This window comes from Neopsephotus bourkii, unplaced genomic scaffold, assembly GCF_033783945.1.
Source record: "Neopsephotus bourkii isolate Nb327-2 ecotype Australia unplaced genomic scaffold, CSIRO-AGI_Nbou_v1 NB_1768, whole genome shotgun sequence".
NCBI classification, from domain to species: Eukaryota; Metazoa; Chordata; class Aves; order Psittaciformes; family Psittacidae; genus Neopsephotus; species Neopsephotus bourkii.
Window position 1 is genome coordinate 12,163,295 of NW_026902242.1, and position 21,785 is coordinate 12,185,079.

The 21,785-nt window shown below is 39.5% G+C and overlaps 1 protein-coding gene across 3 annotated transcripts in view; it reads right to left on the minus strand.

Annotated features, from left to right (window-relative positions):
* The window catches only part of DENND1B (DENN domain containing 1B), a 159,559-nt gene that overhangs the window by 81,182 nt on the left and 56,592 nt on the right, over positions 1–21,785 (minus strand). For 2 of the 3 annotated variants that reach the window (XM_061378960.1, XM_061378961.1), the window contains exons 4-5: positions 18,252–18,301; positions 4,390–4,509 (exon numbers count right to left, since the gene is read on the minus strand). In XM_061378960.1, coding sequence (XP_061234944.1) covers positions 4,390–4,509; positions 18,252–18,301 — 170 coding nt within the window. Of the gene's footprint in view, positions 1–4,389; positions 4,510–4,691; positions 4,833–18,251; positions 18,302–21,785 lie in introns of those variants that run through there. The other variant, XM_061378962.1, reaches the window with a different exon arrangement.

Consider the following 21,785-nt stretch of genomic DNA (forward strand, 5'->3'; position numbering starts at 1 on the left):
TTCTTAAACTATGAAACCATTATTGGTTTCTTCTGTTTTTTTAATTGCGCACATTGTCTTTGCATTCCTTATGTGACTGTAAATAACTGTTTGAGAAACATACAAGACAAACATACAACCTCCAACAACATCCAGCAATTTCTCTAAAGTTGCCACAAAACATTTCTCCCATAATAAAGAGAAATGTCAAAAGATACACAATATTGTTTTAATAGATATGGATTTCTGAGTTAAGAATACAGTGCCCTTTATTTAAAAGCACAGCCACTGCCTGTCACAAAAGCAAGAGCCCAAGATATTTCATGGTTAATTAAAAATGTACTTAGCATTTTCTTTTAATCCAAATGAGCTACAAGGCAGGAGCTCAGACTTTTATTCAAAGTCATGCGTAAACCTTGTTGCCATAAGTAGACTTCCACCTCACTGGTGCTTCTACTATAGCTCTGATAAAACTTTTACATTCATAAGTCAAAGGTTAAATAAAGGAGAGGAAATGTTTTCTGTCAAATAGTCAGGTAACCACTAACAGTCCTGAACTACCAGCAGGAACCTAACTTCTAGTAATCAAATAAAACTAAGGAAACTGCCTTTCCGTAGCTAAATGTCTAATGTCTAGGGGCTACTTTTCTGCCTGGAAAATTGACACAAAATGTGTAAAATTGAAACATTCTGCTTCTAAGGGATTTGCCTAAAGGAAGAGTGAGAAACCTTCAAGCGTGGTCTGAACCGAAGAACTACAAAGGCTTACCACATAAACCTGTCTTCCTTATTAGAGCATTTCATTTGGAAATGTAGGTGACAATTTTACAGGCATAAAATTAATGAAATCTAAGACTGAGCATTTTAATGATGCATATTGTTCCTCTGGATACATCAGGTCAACTTCAGAGACCTTCAACAGTGTCAAGATTTTTAACAACATAAATTTCAGTTAAATTATTTGCACTTTGTACTAAAAAAAAAATGTTCAGATAATTAAAAACCTATTTCATGTAAGCCCAGAAAGTATTATTCCTACTGAAACAGCATAGATATTTAGAAATAATACCCAGAAGAATTAAATCTCCTATTATGCAAAAGCAAACACTGAAGTTTCTACTGTGCCACTTCAAATCTCACTGGCAAAGTTATAACTTAAAATATAAAAAGCAAAACTAGAAGAAAAGATCCAACATAGTGTATGAACACAACAAAGGTCTATTACAACATTCCTGTTGTGGTACCCCTCATTCTTACGGGCCTGCATTAGCTCAGCAGTTTGTGGAGAGGAAGGAGGTGACACAGCAGGATTCACACCAAGAGCTTCACAAAGCAGCCATGAAGTTTAAAGAAAAAAGAACAAAACAAAACTTGCAAAGGAATCACACAAAACTTGTGAAGAATAATCCAAGATTTATTTTCTCATCTTATTATGGTTTTGCTCTTACTGGCATTTTGAATTCGGCAGCTGCAGTCAAGCTCTGCATGATCATTCTAGACTGTACTCTATCACAATTAAGTTCTTCAGACAAAAGTGCCTGAGATAGCTACCTTGGGAGATTTTTATATCACTGTATAAACATACACTGAACTTGAACAAAACATTATGATCTGGCAGAAAATTCTGTTTAAAGAATTCATATACATGCGTATAGAAAAAGTGGAAAAAAACTAACAACATAAAACTTACAAAAGAATTTTACATGTACATTTTCTGTTTGAAACTATCCAGTTCAAAGCAGGATCATGTGGCTGCAAATTCAGAGATGATTAATTAGTGTTTCAGATGAAGAATATATTATAGAGGGAAGTCCCATAAACCACAAGACTAACCTTACAAGCAGCTTTAGTTTGTTGGTGTAAAACCTGAGGACAAGCAGCCTTTTCTTCAGGTTTTGGTTAAGAATCCCATTCAGCAGCTCAAACCTTATCTCTTTAGCAGCCTTGGCGCATAGGTTAACACATGCCCTGGCACCATCCAGAAAAGACATTCACAAGAAAAAAGTTGTGTCCTGTTCCCCACTCAACAACCTGTACAAATTTCTACAGTATTTCCTTCTCACCTTGGCCTGTTCCTGCTCTTCTTTTCAGAGATTCTTACTTATATTTTAGTTATTTATGACAATTTCAATTAGTTAATTTTCTGTAATTGATTTTAAAAAGACTATTGTCTTTGTTAAAGGCCCAGTCAGCAATCTTCATATATTCCTCCTGTTTGAGGCGATACACACATATATCCATATGTAGATGTGTCATTTGATATGGTATTTATGTATGCCTGCATTTGTATGTTTACATAAAAGCCTGTAACTATTGCATAATATATCTGTGACAAACAACTAGCTTGAATTGTTCATACATGAGAATCATTCTGTGCACATACAGTGATACAAATTTATGCTCTTTTCATATGTGGGAGAAAGTGAGTATGAACATCCATACACACTATATATAAAGACAACATTCATTTGTTAAGCTTTCTTTGATTTTGGTTAATTGCAAAAGGGAGAGCTAGATAAAATGCCAAAAGAAATCTGCTAATGAGTCTTCTTTCACTTGGTCACTTCTAATGAATCTTGGATTCAGTGCAGAAACCAGACTGGATACTAGAACATATCAGATGGAAATACACAACAATCACACAAACTGGAGAGAAGCAGCCTACCAAGTAGAAGCACAATGCGATGAAGCTGGTGCTCACATTCAGCTATGCATTGTAAATTTGACATTGTCACAATAAAAGAAATAAAGGCAATGCTTTGATTACAGTTCAGCAAAAATTATAGCTTGCCACTTTTCATTTTCCTAGTTATTTCTACCGAGTAACAGATCACTGCCTAATCTTTAGCTTATGTATGTCTGTGGGGAAATGCTGAAAGAAATACTCAAGTTTACACGAGCTGAGAATTTGCGTCCTTTGCTTTGCAGCACTACATGCAGTATTTAAATGTGCATATTTGACTGTGAGTAACTGATTAAACATTTGTTATTATAGCATTAGAAGTCAGCCAGCCAATGTTATGCACACAAGTAAAAAATACGGTTTCTGGCTTGGTGGGGGAGTAAAAGGTTAACTCGGAGAAGAGAGCTAAAAGCATATACACACATTCTTACTCTGGGCCTTAACAAGATATATCAACAGAAGGTATCACAAAGAGGTTAAGTATTATAACACTGCAAAATCCTAGGAATTAATCTTTCTGAAGTATTAAAGAATTATTTTCAAGATCTCAGAAAGCCAATTTAGAGCTTAAAATATTTTCCTTTTGCTATTTTTACTATATTTTTTGCTATATTTGTAGCAAATGCTTACTTTTACATTACTTGCCCAAAAACATCCAGTGTACTGGTCCTCAACCTTAGTTTGGAATTGTTTAAAAGCTCACAGACATCTTTGGGTGATATTTCCAATAATTTTGAGCACTACTCTACAAGTTTCTATATTGTTTGGGTTTCTTTCCCCCTCTGTGTGTTCTTTTACTGATATCAAAACATCAGCTTTTTTACAAGTTGATGTTGGGTTTGTCTCCCTAACTCATGACACCTTACATGACTGCCTGACTTCCATGGTGTCCAAATAACTGATAAGCTGCTTTTCTTCAAAAATCTTATATATTACTTTCTAAATTTCTCGAAGTTGCCCCTCTGCTGACAAAGTGTATGACTCTTTGGCAGCACACAGCTCTTCTTTCACTTTGTGTTTCGGGATTCTCACTATAAAAGCAATTAGACTGCAGCTGTCTTGTTCTCATGTGCTGTTGAGCTGGATGTTCCCATCTCCTCCAGGAGCATTACAGGTTACTAGGCTCTCAACTGAAGTTGCGAATTTACCTTTAAATTAATTCAATTAAAAGATGTTTATCTCAGCTAAACAACTGTATCTTATGGGAGAAGAAAGAAAACACAGATGAAGAAACAAGTTGTTTCACTGCAGTCAATTTCTCCATCATCGGTATCACATCTGCAACAAAGTGGCATGCTCTGAAACTGAGAATTATCTGGCTTTAGCATTTCTTATATTAGATATAGTCTGGCCAAAGAACACTGAAGAGACACCTAAAAATCATATTTCCAAGGACAGGAATACAGAATAGTGCACTCTATTTTTCAATTGACTGGATACTTTACAAAGATCTCATTAGAAGGTAAAAATATCCACATAACACTCCAAGCCTCTAAAAGCTGCAGTGTATTGTTCTCTGCTTTTAAGCAGAGATTTCACATTATTAAACAGAATATTTAGCCTCACACAAGAATTACCATCACCTGGTCCTTGGGACAACTTTTCATGTGAAATCAACGGTAACACTTACAGAAAAATGATACCCTGATAGAGAAGTGAAACACATTAGCAGAGAATTCTCTTTTTTTTTTTTTGTACTTGACATAATTTTTCTTACACTGACTTACCTTAGAATACAGAGGCAGACCTTGCCACCTGATGTCAAACGACAAAATCCAAACCGCTGTTTACTTTCAATGTCGGTGAGCACAAAGGTAAAATGCTGTCCTACTTGGTTTTGGGACACCCTGAAAAATTAGATAGAGAGCATAAAGCCACCATCATCACACAAAACATGAGCATTTAAGTCACTGGTTTCAAGCATTTTCATACTCCAGCCTCTCTATCCTTCTTTCCCTTTTCCCCAACCAGGCTACCCCTTGCATCCCACTCCTTCTTCCCCTTGGCACAAAAGAGGTCGGGCCCTTACTTTATCCATGCATTTAGCTTCCACTCCAGCCCCATGCTTCAGCTGACATGCCCCACAGCATCTGGCCCCTAGTCTGAATAGATAGGGCATTTCATAAGATCTTTTCTTAAGGAAAGCCTAAGTAGAGCTGGTACAAGCCTGCCACTGTCGGCTTTGTGCACACCTCAACAGTCAAAATTCCTAACCAAAAAAAGGTTTACAGTTCTACAAATAATGTCACAATACAGGCCTGGCTTAAGACAGACATCAGAAAACCTGCTTGCTTTTGTTTGTGGGCTGGTTTTCCCCCCCCCCCAGAATAGCTTCATTGCTTAAACTGGCAGCCTTCCCCACACACCTTTTTTGCACTACATGTTGCCCAACAAAGAACTTAAGTTCATTTTTTAGTGCAAACTTGTTTGGCTCTGGAAATGTAAAAGCCAGAAAATAATCAAGAACTAACAACACGAGAGCTAAAATAGTAAGTAGCATCTTCAAGACTGTAACAAAGCACATACCCACTTAAGACAGAGGAAGTTTACACAGAACTCCTATGCCTGACGTTTCAATTCCTCTTAACCCCAAGCTCTGCTCAGCCAGCATCCCCTCAGCAATGTAGGCTAATGCATTTTGTTCTCACTTCCTACCTCCCCTCCAGTGTCACCTCTGACTCTCTGTACTCATCTCCAGCTCCCAGTCCCAGCCTCCATTCCTGACCCCTCACTTTCTGCTTGACACCATGAAGCTTTTCCCAATTTCTCGTTAAGAAGAAATGACATCTTCACTGCCATGACACATTTCTTATCTCCCTTATGATCTCAAGCCAGGTACTCTTCTTGTGTAATCTGTCAGCTCCAGTCAGGGCATCCCGCTGGGATGGATCTGCTTTAAATGGGGCCAAACTTTCGTGATCTTCACAGAAGTTGCCAAATGCAGTCAATGCAAGCATTTTAGAACCACAACAAACTGTACCTGAAATTTACCCACAGAAATACATATTGCACTTATCCAAAATCTCCCAAAGAAAATCAGGTTTAGGTAGATGTGGCATTTTCAGCCAGGACAGATAATGCGTGGCATAGAATGAATCACAGAACGGTTTGTGTTGGAAGCGACCTTTAAAGGTTTTATTAAAACCAAATGAAAACAGTCATGATGGTCCACGTATGTAGATCTGAAAACATAAAATGTGGCAGTTCTGTCTGTAATTTTATTGTCCACTGTTCTTTTCCTATTTTTTCATGATCTTCTACAGCAGAATACCTAAGCACCTGCTAGTAAGGCTACGATTAACATGTGACATACGTGGCTGTCTTGGCTAACAAGCTGAAAATTAATTCTCAGAGAAGCTGAGAACCACCACGGATCTCACAGTCTTCTAATCTAAGAGCACAAAATACTCTTTTAATTTATACCCTGACCTATGGGTTGGGATTTCCTGTTGTGAGCTGTTTGTTTTGGGAGAGGCTTGGTTGTTGGTTTTCTTTTTAATCTCCAACAAAATAAAACAAAAATTTCCTCCTAGGAAAGAAGTGCCAGGTGATCAAAGGGCTAGAGAAGTTACATGGGACACATGCACGTCATACTGCTTAACACATGAATGACAAAAATGATTCATTAGAGTGATATCACTTGTAGAGTCTCCCACTCATTTCAGTTTAGTCTGGTCCATTGTGAACACACAGTGACTAGGCTGAAAAAAAGACAAGCCTATGCTGAGCACATATGACATTACAAGCTACATTAAGTCCAATATAATCACTGGAAACCCACTATAATTAATTGACTTTTTTTAGCTAGGTAATTAAACTCAGATCATTAAAACAAGAATTTTCCCCACTTGTCTTCAATAGACTGGAACAACCTAGTGCACTCTTCAAATACCGTAATAGCTCAATGGCTTTTATTCAGTCCTTCGTTTTTCAGGTTCTGCATAGCTAGCACGCTGCCTGTACATCATGCCTGATACAACAGACAGCCATCAATAACAGTGCGTTATTATTCCCCTGCCAATTCTGCAGTTTTCTATTTCACATCTTTCTTTGCATTTTCCTCTTTATTCCTGAGAGCAGATCGCCACTGGAACCTGAAGTATGGTTTCAGTATCTCAGTGCACACTGGAGCTAGGGGCTTACACAGTAATTCCACAGCAGCTGGTCAGGCTCAGTCAGTAGAACTGGTAATGCACCATGAAGAGACCCGGGCTGCCTCCCGCTGCCACTCCTCTCCGCTCTGCTGCATCCCACCATCACACCTGGGGCTTTCTGCAGCCAAAACTGGCTTTTTCTTACACCACAAAAGACCCGGCATGGTTAAGGCTGGGGTCTTCACATACCGCCTTAACCCAAAGAGATCACTGATAATTCACAAAAAGCAGTTGTTAACAGATGTCCATCTCTGCTGAAAAACAACTCCTTAGCCCAAAAAACACATCAGTAAGGATATCTTGCTTTCATTTATTTGCTTCCTTCCTTCCCAAAGCATGAAGATGACATGGAAAAATAACTGGTAATGCAATTCAAGCATACATAAACATGTCACTACACAAGACCCCTTTAAAAATTATATTTAAATTCTGTTATTCTGTATCAGAAATAGCCCAGCCCAATTCTGAGTTCCGCAGAATGATATTCCGATGCCATCTCACCACCTCCAGGCCAACATTCTCCCTTTGCTTCTTCGAAAGAGACAACTCCATTTTTCAACAGTCAGCATAAAAGTGTCCCAGCTTGAAAACTGCTTCCCACACAGTTTAGAAGGGGATGCAAGCAGCATATACCAGATCTTAGAAATGAGGAAAGCTCCAACACTACAACTGAATCTCCACAAAGAGCCCGAAAGTTTGTATTTGGTCCCATTTGTTTTAAAGGAACACCTAACAAGCCAGCAACCATCCATCCAGACCACAGATCAGATGTAAAATACTGAGTTAATTCTGGGTTTCTAATTTGAGAATGCCACTTAAGGTCTTGGGGCAGCAAGGACGCCTGGTTTTTTACTCCTCTCCAGCAGAATTTAAACTGACTATATGTCATGGCTTGACTTCGCAAACAAAGATTTGGAAAGGGCTTTACCCACGCTTACTACAAGCACGCTGATGGCTAAAAAGGCCAATGTGAGATAGGCAAATCCTTCTGCAAAAAGCACAGCGAAAGGTCTCCTTGGGTGGTATAGCTGGGGCGCAATTCTTTCTACATTTTCTTTTCTCCTCGAGACTAGTCCTGCGTGAGTTCTCAAAGGAATCAACGGCATTATGTATGGTGTGTCTCCCAAGTCTCCCGACTGGAGGCCAAGGTGGACCACTGATGGTAGTTAATATGGCCAAGGCTAAGGTATTGTCTCAGGGAGTATCTCTTCTTTGGGGCACCTCTCTTGCAGCTAACAGTGCATACAGTTCACCATAAAACACAATCTTAGGGAGGTGGTGATCCTTCATCCTAGAGATGTGCCCTGCCCAGCACAGATGCAGTTTCAGCAATATGGCCTCGATGCTGGTGACCCCTGCCTGTTCAAGGACAGTGACATTAGACACAGAGTCAGTCCAATGGATGTTTAGAACTGTATGGAGGCAGCGCTGATGAAAGCGTTCGAGGAGTCGCAGGTGATAGCGGTAGATGACCCATAATTCAGACCCATATAAAAGAGTAGACAGTACAATGGCTCTATAGACACTGATCTTTGTACTTTTCTTCAGGTGTTTATTGCACCAGACTCTTTTATGGAGTTTTTGGAAGGCTCTATATGCCTTTGCTATTCTGTTGTCTATGTCTTTGTCTATCATGGCATCTGAGGAAATAATGCTTCCAGATAGCTGAACTGCTGAACTGACTCAAGCTCTGACTCACTAATGGTAATGTGGGGATGATGGTAATCTTGTTGTGGTGCTGGTTGGTAGAGAACTTCTGACTTCTTCAAGCTGACTTCCAGCCAAAAAGCTCAGCTGCCTCCACAAAGCAAGATGCTAAACGCTGCAGAGCTGCTTCTGTGTGGGCAACAAGGGCGGCATCAATAGCAAAAAGCAGTTCACAGACAAGATGGTTTAGGGTCTTAGTGTGGGCCTTCAGTCGCCTTAGATTGAATAGGCTACCATCAGTACGATATCAAATATAAATGCCATTTTGTTCATAAAGTTCTACTGTAGCCCTTTGGAGCATCATGCTGAAGAAGATTGTGTATAAAGTTGGTGTGAGAACGCAACCTTGTTTCACACCATTGGTTATTGGGAAGGGCTCAGAGAGTGCATCGCCATATCTGACTTGGCCTTGCTGATCCTCATGTAACAGAATGATCATTTTGAGGAACTTGGGGGGACAATCTAATCGTTCCAAGATCAGCCACAGGCTTTTTCTGCTCACAGTATCAAAAGCTTTGGTGAGGTCAACAGAAGTTACATAGAGCCCCTTATTCTGCTCTCTATACTTTTCTTGCAGTTGCCTGAGAACAAATACCATGTCTGTGGGACTTCTATTAGCTCTGAAACCACACTGACTTCCAGGCATAAGTTCTTCTGTGATAGCAGGTACTAATCTGTTCAATAGTATTCTTGCAAGAATTTTTCCACCAACGGAGAGCAGAGTTATACCTCGGTAGCTTCAGCAGTCTGACTTTACACCTTTTTTCTTATACAGTGATGATGATTGCATCAGGAAAATCTGATGGTAATTTACCTTGTTCCCAACAGCGCACAACTAGTTCACAAAATTTAGCATGAAGTGCTTGGCCTCCATGCTTCCAGATTTCAGGTGGGACTCTGTCAACCCCAGCTGCCTTGCCAGTTTTCACCTGCTGTATGGCCTTAAGAGTCTCTTCCATGGTAGGGGCTAAATCCAATTCATTTTACACCAGATGTTTTAGAATGTGCTGGATTCCTTCACCTTGGACTACACCTTTAGCACTAAAGAGTGTTTAAAAATGTTCAGACCAACGATTCAGGATGGAGATTTTATCTGTAAGAAGCATTTGGCCATCTGCACGAAGGGGCTTTGAACCTGGAATGTGGGTCCTTACACCGCCTTCAGAGCCTCATAGAATCCTCTGTGGTCACCCAGATCTGCACATAACTAAGTCTTTTCTGCTAGGTTGAGCCACCACTTGTTCTGGTTGTCTCCAAGTTTCTGTTGGAGTTTGCTACGTGGAAGACGAAAGGCTGCTTTTCTTCATGGCAAAGTGGCTGAGTGAGATGCGCTTGATGAGCAGACCTCTTCTTTGTTAGCAGTTCCTGGACCTCCTGGTTGCTATCGTCAAACCAGTCTTTGTTTTTCTTTAAGGAGAACCCACTGGATTCTATGGAGGACTGCAGGATGCTATTTTTAATATGTTGCCAAAGCACTTCAGGAGAACAATCTATAAGCCGGTCTTCAAGCCTAGTTTGAAGGTTAGCCTGAAAGCTGGCCCTCACTGCAGCTATTTGGAGATTATTAACATTGAGCCTCCTCCTTGGAATGCTGCCCCTCTTATATTCGGGCTTGAAGTGGAAATTAAGTTTGCAACGCACAAGGTGGTGGTCTGCTTGACATTCTGCACTAGGCATTACTCAGGTGTGACAGACATCATGAGTATTTCTCTGGCGCACTAAAACATAATCAATAAGGTGCCAATGTTTAGATCGAGGATGCATCCAGGCTGTCTTCCAGCTGTTCTTCTGCTGGAAAATAGTGTTGGTGATGGTAAGCTGTTGCTCTGCACAGAACTCTAGTAAGAGGCGACCGTTATCATTGCAGCTGCCAACACCGTGCTTGCCTAGTACTCCTTTCCAGGCTTCAAAGTTCTTACCTACTTGGGCGTTGAAGTCACCAAGGATTATGACCTTATCTTCTATAGGAACCTTTTGAGTGAGGTGACGCAGGTCGGAGTAGAATTTTTCTGCAAGGTCAGCTTGCAGAGTTGAAGCACATATGATGAAAAGAACAACATGCTGCTTATTGTGTAGTGGAAAACGTAGGGAGATAATACGATTGGAATGAACTATCAGCAGATTTTCAAGTTTAGAGGCTATGGAGTTTTTAATCATGAAGCCAACTCCAGAAAGATGACTTTCAGTTTTGGATTTGCCTGACCAGTAGAGTGTACAGCCAGCACCATGTTCTTTAAGGCTACCTTCCTCATGAAGGCGAACTTCACTGAGAGCAGCAATATCAATGTTAAATCCTGACAATTCATGGGCAATTAGTGCAGAACAGCACTCAGGACGCCCGCTGTTCACTGTATCAGGCATGGTTCTGATGTTCCAACATGCGAGTGTCAATCTGGACACACCTTTGGAGGCAGGTGTATGCCTTTGTCTCTTTGTCTTTAAACGACCGCAACAGAAGATGCCCGTTGGCCGCAGCTAGCCAACCAGGTGGAGGGGGAGATGAGCTTTGGTTAGGCCACCTTTTCTAGGCCTCTCTCCATATGAAGCAAGCAGTGCTGTACTTGAAAAAGGCTGCTTGGTGATTCAGGATGCTGCTGAACAAGACTGTCATCTCCTAGGTCAGTCTTGAGCGACCAAAGTCCTGAACCGCCTGAATGCAGGGTTGGGTCTGCAACTTCCAGTGCACCTTATCACCTGCCATTTCATCCCTCACCTGTCGCTACAGGGCTTTGCAAGCGTGGGTAAACCCTTCGGGCCTGCACAGTGGATTTTTTAGGTGAGGCACAGTGTGCACAGAACTGGCCCCACCCTTTACACCTGAGGTTTATCTGCCAGGGCCTAGCGAGCTTGGACAGTGACAGCAAAGTCCTCAGGTCGTAGGTGTGATTAGCGTGTCCTTCTCTTAGATGGATGGCCTTACAGGGCTTTACAAGCTCCATCTATCCGGGTTTGAAGTTAGAGTTGTCCTTCTCCTAGGATGGTTGCCCAAAAGCTAGTGAGCCCATCCTGCCCATGGACACACTTTTTCTGACCCTTTAGTTGAGACCTGTCTGGCATGGGAGACCCTACCAGAGGCATGTGCCACCACCAGCATAGCTCCTAATGTCACAAGGGCACGCAAGCTCTTCCCCCACAACAAGGAGGTGTCCGCGAAAGAGTGACTACATGTAAGCCTTACAGAAGCAAATGATGACTGGGGATTTCTCTGTATCAACAGATAACCATTATGGATAAACCACACACATAAAATATACAAGTGCTAGCACTACATCTTTAACATATACTGCATGTACCACCATGTGTACAAAAAATGCCTATGTGACTTGGGTTTAACGTCTCTCTTTGTTTCACTGTAGCACATTCAGGTTGTTCAGAAGTCTCACTTCCAGAGGCAGGTAGCGGTTCCTGGCACTGCTACTAAACCACAACGATGATGCCTCTGAAGTCTTCTTAATGTGAAAATCAACACAGGTAAAACACAATTACTGTGTACCAGAATTTCCTACACAAAACGTTATCTAGACTTGCTATCAGAGTGCAGGATTAACTGGCTGAGCTTCCTAAACTGTCTGCAAAATGCTTGTCTAGTTGGCTGTTTGGGGAGAGCACCATCTACTCACTTGTGCAGGGAGAGCATGCAAAAGTCATTCCCAGCTGTCACTGACCTTCTCACTCATTCCTCTGCCTTGCTTTGGACTTACTTTCAACTCTTGCCCTGCATGCTTTTAATCTTAATTTAACAATAATAAATCACTAATAGCAAAGAATGTATGTAAATACTTATTAACCCTGCAGACTATAATGGGCTCTTTCAAGGTTACTACAGTTCACTATAGGACTAAAAGTAGTTTTAAAATATTTTTAGGTACATATCTGTACCTAAAAGGGCCTGCAGTAAAGGCCCCTTGGCACCCTTGCAGTAGTTAGAGTCATTTTAAAGAGTTTTGTTTATACTACAGTCATCGCTCAGGCCTCTTTTTAAGTCTGCCTTGAAAGAGCTGATTAAGACAGGAATTAAATCTCTTCAAATGAAAACCAGCACATCTAATCATTAAATTTATGCCTTGTTCTCAGTAAGATTTGTTCTTCTTTCAAATTAATCTTTTTAGGACACAAATTGTGTTTGAAAATTTTTTTTCAAATTTTAAGAATTTTTAAAGGGTTTTGGATTTCAGGAAGATTTTTCAGAGAGTTGATTTGTTTCAGCGAGTTTCAAAAAATGGAACACTTTATCCATGGGAATACAGATTTTGATCACTTATTTTTAAAAATAAAACAAAGTTACTGGCATTGTACATACATGTACTTGACTACTGTAACTAAAGTACACAGTCCTGAGTCAAGCTCTGGTGGCTCCTACCTGAACCTGAAAATTTCAGATGGATTTAATCTCCCAATCTGATGCTGAAAAGCAAACCCCACCAATCATTCATCCTAATTCTCCTCAGATAAGAGAACAGGCTAGAAACAGTTTCAAGCAGGAGTCTGAAAAACATATGTTAAGGTAGTGGTACAAGCTGTGGGAAAGACTGGGATACAGTAACCCTACATTGGGCCATCTCCTTCAAATCCCTAAATACAAGCTTCCAAGGCCAGGTTGAAGAGGGCTTTGAGCAACCTGGTCTAACGGAAGGCATCCCTGCCCTGAGGCAGAGGGGTTGAAGGTTAGATGACTTTCAAGGTCCCTTCAAATTCAAGCCATTCTGTGATTTTATGACTATCTTCTGCACTTCCAAGCCCACTCCACGATCCATGACTCCACTACTCAGGCTCCCTGTGCTCTAACTGAGCTAACTTGAGCTCCACTTCTCAGAAACTCCAAATCCTTAAACATCAGAAAAAAACAGGAATGGGAAGAAAACCACAGAAGATATGAAAATGCTCAAAGCTACCACCAAGTAAGAAAATTCCCACAAATAAAAAGCAGTTAGCTTATAATTGGGGTCCTGTTTTCAACACAATGGAAGCATTAAAGGAAACCACAAGTAGTAGAGTCTCACTGGGTGCCTTTAAGTTGCAACAGAAGCCTAATCTGTCCACAGGCCCTGGCCATTGTACCTGGCCAAGGATGTATCAGAGCACACCGTGGCTCCCTCTGGGTGCCCAGGTTCCCTCTCAAACAGGTCCACTTCTGCACACAAGTAGAAAACAAAAAAACCCACATTCGAAACCAACAGTCACAGTCTTGCACTGCGCACAGTGCATACTGCAACCTGTCCTTACAAAGACTTCTCTTACACATACATTTTATATTACGCACTAACATACCATAATACAATGAGACAAAAGATGGAAAAAACTCACTTGTATAATACTGCTGCTGCATTTTTGAGTTCACAATCTGTTTTGCAAACTGACTGGAATGACTGAAGTATACAGGGAACACTACAGTTTATTTACATTTATCCATTCAGCTTGAATTACATTCTCAATTATTTACTTTTCATTCTCAACTATTCACTTTGAAGGCAAAAATTTTTGTGTAAAAAATTTTGTGTATGATATCTTATAATTGCTTTTCACAAGATCTACAAATCCACTGATCTCCACAGCCATTGTTTTCCACTTGTCTTGATCATAGCTGATTCTAAATACAGACTTTCACCAGAAACAATCAACAAAAACAGTATCAGCCAGGAACAGGAGTGAAAGTGATGTCATTCCTGCCATCATCACTCACTGACCCTAACAGATTATGAGTTAAATAATATGCACAGTAATTCCCATACTTGAGCAATATTCTACTGCTAATGAGTAATCTGCAGCAGCAGCAGCACTTCTTACACTCCAAAATATAACACTTCCCTGTGATTGAGTGAGCACCATAGAGGAAATTAATGAGGTACGTATCATTGTCTCCATGCTGATCCTAAAGGCAGTTTCCAAAGTCTTAGCTCAAATGGCATGTGTGCTACACATTCTGCCAAAGAAATGCGCCCTTAAAGGGAAAAGACAGAGGAAGGGAAGTATTTATGGCAGAGACATATGAGAGATTCAAAGCACAGATCAAATTGAGCAGTGACGTACTACAACCCTGGACTGAAATTGTCATGGGTCCAGAAGGAACATCACGGCTTGACTTCGCGAATGAAGATTTGGGAAGGGCTTTACCCACACTTACTAAAAGTGCACTGATGACTAAAAAGGCCAATGTGAGATAGGCAAATCCTGCTGCAAAAAGCACAGCCAGAGGTCTCCTTGGGTGGTATAGGCAGGGCGCAATTCTTTCTACGTTGTCTTTTCTCCTTGGAACTAGTTCTGCATGAGTTAGAAGGAACAAGAGGAGAAGATGCATGCTCACTAATCATCACCCAGCTAAAATAACTGTCAGACGCAGACATGAGGTATGGGCTCTCTGCAAAGTTACAACTCAGTTTTGGGTCAAGAGTTAAAAAACTTAGGACCTCTGGAGAAAGAAAAAGTGAAGAAAACCATGCAGAATTTACATGAAGGGTTCAAAGAAAAAGAGAGAGGACAAAGTGCTTCTTCTGAGGTAGTAATACTAATTTAGCAAATATTAAAAGGAAATTAAAATCTCTAGGCTCTCAAATGTTAACTCTTCCAGTTCCATACAAAAAGTAACAGAGACATTCATTCTGTGGCAAAGAAAGGGAACTTATTTGTAAATATCTACAAGCAAACTTTTAAAATATTATTTGATTTTGCCATTTATTAGGCCTAAACTAATTTATTCACAAAAAGACCTCATAAGCTCTTGAAGAAAAGGCTCAAGAACTTCTATGGTGCAACTAATTTTTTAGCCACTTCAAAATAAAAAGCCATAACCAGCAGTAATGAAATTATGTGCTATTTTTCATATATACATATATATATATGAAAAGCTAAAAGTTTAAGTCATGGTCAAAACACTACACTATTGTACCTTTTCTGGCTTGACTTTCAGTTTAAATCTAATGGGAGTTACCTCTAGATTTTTAATCACCTTTCACAGAACCCAATTTTGATAATTAGAACAAGTAGTGTACAGTTAATTACAACATCTGCATAAGAGATAAAGTAAGTATGGCTGGAGAGATTATGTGAGCAGCACCAAATAGTGAGAACTAAATCTGGACCTCTGTCTATGATCACTGTAGCATAGTGAATGAAACAAAATCAAATACATGCTCTCATTTCGTTCACTAATTAATACAGGTGATTTGGAAGAAAACAGGTGATGATGATCTTACCACTCTGCTTTAGTGGTGCTTTAACTTTCCTATTTCCATAATTTGAAGAATAGAGATTTCCTACTTCAATGAGTTTTATTTAGCTAGTTAATAGAAAAGACACACCATTCCCTCCAGCTCTTCCTATACGAGGAACCCAGAAGCAATCTATGGAACAGAGTCACATTTTTTATTCTAGGTATCTTATTAGCATCAGTGGAAGTTATCACTTTTGCACTGGTAATTTCTAACTCTTACAAGGACTGGATACTGTTTGAAGTGGTTTCTATGTGTACAGTTCACGAAAAACAGATTGAGAAACTATGCTCTCTAAAGTACAAAATGCTCAACCAACAATACAGATACTTTGTGTTTCACTTCAATCAAAACTTTCTTGATTCATTGAAACTGCTTGTAAGGTACTTGGAGGTATCAGATGTATGGTCTATCATGACCGAGGTCCATCACCAGAGAAATGAAAAGCACTTTTATGGGTATACAAAAATTAAAATGCTTGTCACATCTTAATCATCCTTTGGAAAAAAGGCAGTATGAAAAGGAGCTTTAGCAGTGTTCTTCTCAATCCTTTTCATTATCAGTCCAAACTTCAAAACAAAAAACTGCTAACACAGAAGACAACTGCTTTTCTTCTTAAAAAGTGGAAACGTATCTCCACATTACAGAACATGCTTGAACTGAGTAGTAAGTAGCAAATACACCACACAGCCAGGAAGTCATTCACACAAATAGCATGATAGTAAACAGTTGTCTTCTGTCTTGAATGAGCTTCCAGCGTATCTGTCCCACAATAGCTCTGCTCCTCCTCCTTGTCTGCGCTCTTTTATACTCTCATGATCCCACATTGCCTTTGGTTCTCCCATAAGTCCCCTAGAACTCAGTTTCCAGTTACGCAAGAAGCTGCAAGTGCCCTGGCTGATTTTAAAGATACCACAGTACTTACTGCCTGAGCGGTTGGCAGGCCAGACCAAATACAACAGATTTTGTTGCCCTCATCAGTATATCTCAGCTTCCAAGAACCTCTCCTCCTTCTGTCTGACTGCCAATTTTTATGAAATACGTAGAAGTTTTGCACTTTTGGGAGCACTGCTTTACAGTCAAGTTTGAGGCCAAGAGTCAAAAAGCATGTCTGGGGAAGGGGGCACGGGATAGGATTAATAAACTAATAACAAACATCCCATAAGTTTTTCTTTCTCCCCACCCCCCCCCCGCTTTCAGATATCCAGCTAAAATACAAACCTAGCTATGCTATAAATTCACATATTTCCACAGTTTATTGATTAAGCTTATCCATCTCATACAAGCAACCTTCTTATGAATGGTTCAACAGAAATAATTAATGCAAGATGAGTTATTTGAAAGTGTTTGCTGCCACTGGTTATCTTCTTGCCACTGGATGGCAGCAACAGAGCCTCACCTTTTTCTGTTATCCTCAAATTTTATTGCCGTTATTTTTCTCCATTACCAATTTAAACAGAATTCGGTACATATCTTAAGCACATTAAAGACTTTAATGCTTTAAAGCTAACACTGACAACCGTATTAGTTGAGTGATTAAAACAGCTTAAAGGACAGTGAGCTTAAACCAGTTCAAAACCCAAACAACTTAATTAAATTCAACTATAAAAGACCAAGTGGACCTACTTCAGGGAAGTTGTGTTTCTGAAGATCTATTCCGACAGTGTTTTTCTACTAAGCCTCTCCTCTTGCCTCTATACAGACACTATCTTTTACTCCACTGATAGCAGCTTCTTGCATCCAGTAGATCCTTTTCATCTTTTGAGTCTCCATTTACAACTGATGCCAATGTTTTTCTGAAACCAGCTCAGCCTGCAAACTACTTGGGCATATCTTCCATTAATTATGCAAATCAAGCTTCTAATTCAATCTTTGCTTATCCAGACAATATGAGTTTTTCAAACTGAGTACAATTTATTAACTTCATTTCCATTACTCATTTTGACAAGCCTAAATAAATATTTTATTAATAAAAATGTTTTATATGAACAATTTACATGACTGACAGCATTACATGGAAGCCACATTATAACTGATAGGACAAAGGTAAGGGCTAATTAATTATAAATAATAGTCTTGATTCTTTGAGAAAAATGAACTGCATATTCAGTTACTTCCATGGAATTAAAGTCTTCATTCCTTTGAACTCAAACAACATGTTTGCAGCACTGCTCAGTGAGGTAATTTTAACTTTTTTTAAGATGCTTGCTCTTTGAAGGAAACTTAAGTTATATCCTTATATTAACACAGATGGTGTTTACAATTATAATGGACAAAACTGGGAGCCGGAACATGGATCTGCCTCAAAAGAGATATCCCCAAAATTCTGTAAAGGTTGCATTTTGCTGTGATAATTTCTTACTATTGATTTCAGACTTACTTGAACAACAAAGGACGTACGTCTGCAGGTGCAAGTTCAGGGGGTACAATATGTTTTCCTTTTCTTTACATCTTCCCTTGCAATTACACTAAATATTGATTTCTATGGTATATTTTTAAGTAAACGCTAACTGTAACACATACCTTTCAACGTCGAAAGGAAAGCAGAACTTTGGAATGCTGTTCAGCACTTCCTGTAAACACAAGTTAAAGAAAGTTAGGCTTTTTGAAAAGGTTTTTGAAATGCTTTTAGGGCAGTTGCTAGAAACTACAGCTTGCTTTTAAAAAATATGCAAAAATACTCATAACAAATAATAAGTTCAAGGAATATATGATTGCAAAATATACAGCACACGTTCCTGGACTGAAATAATTGATTATTAAAAAGGAATTAAGTTTGTGCTTTGGCAGATTGCAAAGACAATGCCATAGAAGCCCCAGGAGGGAAAGGCCTGGCCTGAAGGGTATTAACACCCTTCACATCCCCGCTGGGATTCCCTTCAACAAGGCCATATGGATTTTACAAGAAGCACCACACCATATGGGTAAGCCACGTCTGCTGCTACTTGTACCACAGACTAGCCACAGGGACTTCTGACAGATCCTGGCTCAAAAATACAAATGTTGTTTCAATTAAAATGCAGGCAGAGAAAAGGGAATGAAGTTGGCAGCAGAATGAATTACAGAGAGGTATAACAACTCTATACATGTTCCATAGTCAAATGCTGAAAATGATGGAAATCATCTGCTGGTCCAAAGGAGAAATTTGTATGATTAACCCTTTGGGTTTCACAAGCAAGCCTTGCTATTAATAAAGGGAAGGGGGGAAATCCACCGGATCGACATCTGTACCATAATATGAAAGGATAATGTTACTCTTTCTTGCAGATTTTTATTTCAGAAGCTGTTTAGTGGCAAATAAAATGTGTTAATTAAAATATAAAAATGCTCTCATACCAGTCAACATTTTTCTTTATTTAAAAAAAAGAAGTGGATTACCAGATCAGTTCTTAGCAGCCAATATTAAACAGCAACTTTGCAAGATCCCAGAAAAAAAATACAGGTTGTATTTCTGTGCTCCCAGCTGGGAAAACAAACCCTCTGTGAAGTGCTTCAGCTAAGAAGAGATAGTCAACATCAACGTAGCCGGTCAAAGCTACAGAATTCCCTTTCTGTAGCGGACTAACAGACATATACTGCTGTATATACATGAGTTATTCTGCAAGGTGTGTGCTTTCAGAAAGATGCATATTGATTGCAAATTTCCAGAGCTGCACATGGGGATTTAGGAACTTGATCTAAGATGTTAGCACTCTCCAGCGTGAGCTCTCTGTTTACTGCATGTTGAACAGTCTACTCCCATTAGGGAAAATTATGTATTTAAATTCCTACACACCACAATGACTATTTACTTCAAACATTTCCCTGGCTCAGTGGATAGTGTAAAACATGAAGAACCCATGCAAATTAATCAGCAAGGGACGAACAGCTCAGGAAAAAGCTGCTTCTGAGTCCAACAAGCGTGTGTTTCTTGCAACATTTAAAAGGTATACGATGTGCCCCAGTAAATCACTGTATAGTACAAAAGGGAAAAGTCAACTTTTCTAGGATTTGTAAGTCATACAAGGGAGTTCAAGAAATCTTTGTAACTTTTACTTTGTCAGCACAGATAAAGAAGGGCATCAAAGCCACATGTAATTTTTGGGGAAAGGTTATTAAATATTAACAACAGCAGTACATATAATATACTCCAAAAGAACACCTCAAGCATCATTCTGACTGCTGTGAATGGCCATTGCAGAAGGGTAAAGGACAAAATACAAACAGGGCAGGTAAACATTTTAATTTCTGTGGCAGGAAGCAAGCATGCAGGATGCTGGTAGTAGTAATAAAAGCTTCTGACAAAAGAAAGCAAGCAGAACATGCTAACCAGAACTTTTAACTCAGAAATTTCCTAAGCTTGTCCAAATTGTCTCGCACTTCAGGCTCACAAAGCTTGCTTTTTTCCCATTCCAAATAAGCAGTATTTTATACTCTACTTAAATTCTCCTTCCACATCTCCACCTATTCTCACACTACAGGAAGTCATTTTCTCCTTGCTACTGAGGATTTTAATTGCTGCCTGGTGAGCTTAGCACTGACTCAGAATTTGGTATGGAAATGTATTCACTTATGTTCCCCATTGTATTCTCTTAGAATAAATTATCACACAAGAGAAAGAAAATAAAAACAAAATAAAACCCAAACGTATTAGTTCAATATTTTGACTAAACAACCTGAAAATTGCCGGTATGTTTTGCAGTGTTTTGCGGGCTGAGCTGCAGGACCACATTTCCCTGTCCCTCCCCCAGCCAACACACGTGCACACAACTTCTGCAGAGCAGCCTCAGCTCGCTTCCCAACTGGCAGGAGCATCCCTCAGGGGACAAGTCTTTAAACCTCCACGCTCTTTAAAATTCAACCAGCCAGCAGGTCTATAGACTGGTGTATAAACAGTATAGACACACAAAAAAAACCCTCTCTCAGCTTATGTCAGTGACAAAGCAGCTCAGCAGTTGACTGCTTCTCCCCTGACAGCCTAAGCCGGGTTTACACAGATCAATAGATGGAAGTCCTACCTAGCTTCCAGGGCTCAGTTTTCTCCCTTAATTGCAGGTGCTATTCAGATTTTTAAAATGGAAGAAAACAAGATGCCCCCGAGATGCTTCTAGACACATTTAAAATGCAAATGACATTATACACACATTCACATACAGAGTCACTATTCCTGTACAATCACAGCTGATACTTTCAGTAACCCCTCCACTGAATAAAATTCGAGTTAGTCTTCTAATGGGTCATCATTTTAAGGATTTATAACTCAGCCAGGACTTCTCTTGAGTCAACATACAGAAGAAGACCAACACGTTTACTGACTTTCATTTTCATAGCTTCATAAAAGTATACATGTATTTCCGAAGAAAAAAGGTTGTACAAGTCTTCAGAAAGCAAAATACCCTTGAATCATGCATCCCACGATTATTTCCTTCTCTGCTTATCACAGCATTAGTGCTTTCAGAAACAGCCCACGTGTCATAAAGGAGAGGAATTGTATGTGGGGGAAAATGATAGCCATGTTGTAAATAAAAATTAAAGAACCCAAAACCCACACATAAATAAAAGATGACTATTTGCATAAACATCTGTAGTTGCATATACAACTGAGTTTAATTGCACACTTAAACTATCTCATTCCTTATACCTGTCCCAAGAAGAAAATCATAAAATATAATGTGAACTACAGCATGGTGCTTCCCTTGCAAAACACTTAACAAAATGGAAATGGTATTTGAGAAAATACTTCCTTTATGCCTGTAGCACAGCAGCAGAAACTTGCCTTCTCACAGGCTCATGGTCCAATGGTTTTATTAATTCGTTTTTATCAATTGCACTACCCAACTCCAGCCTGGCCTGGCCAAGCTTACTGGCTCTACACTGAGATGATATTACAGAGGTCTAAAAAGTAAAAATTATTTAGCATTCCTTATTTATTTCAATATTCATACAACTAATTCTGTGTATCATCATTTTATAAAGCAATGTAAAAAGTGGTAGAAGATACTTTTGAGCTCACACACATAAACTTTCTGGATAAAAGCTCCTGAATAACTCACAGTCTTCCCTTCAGTGAAATTACTG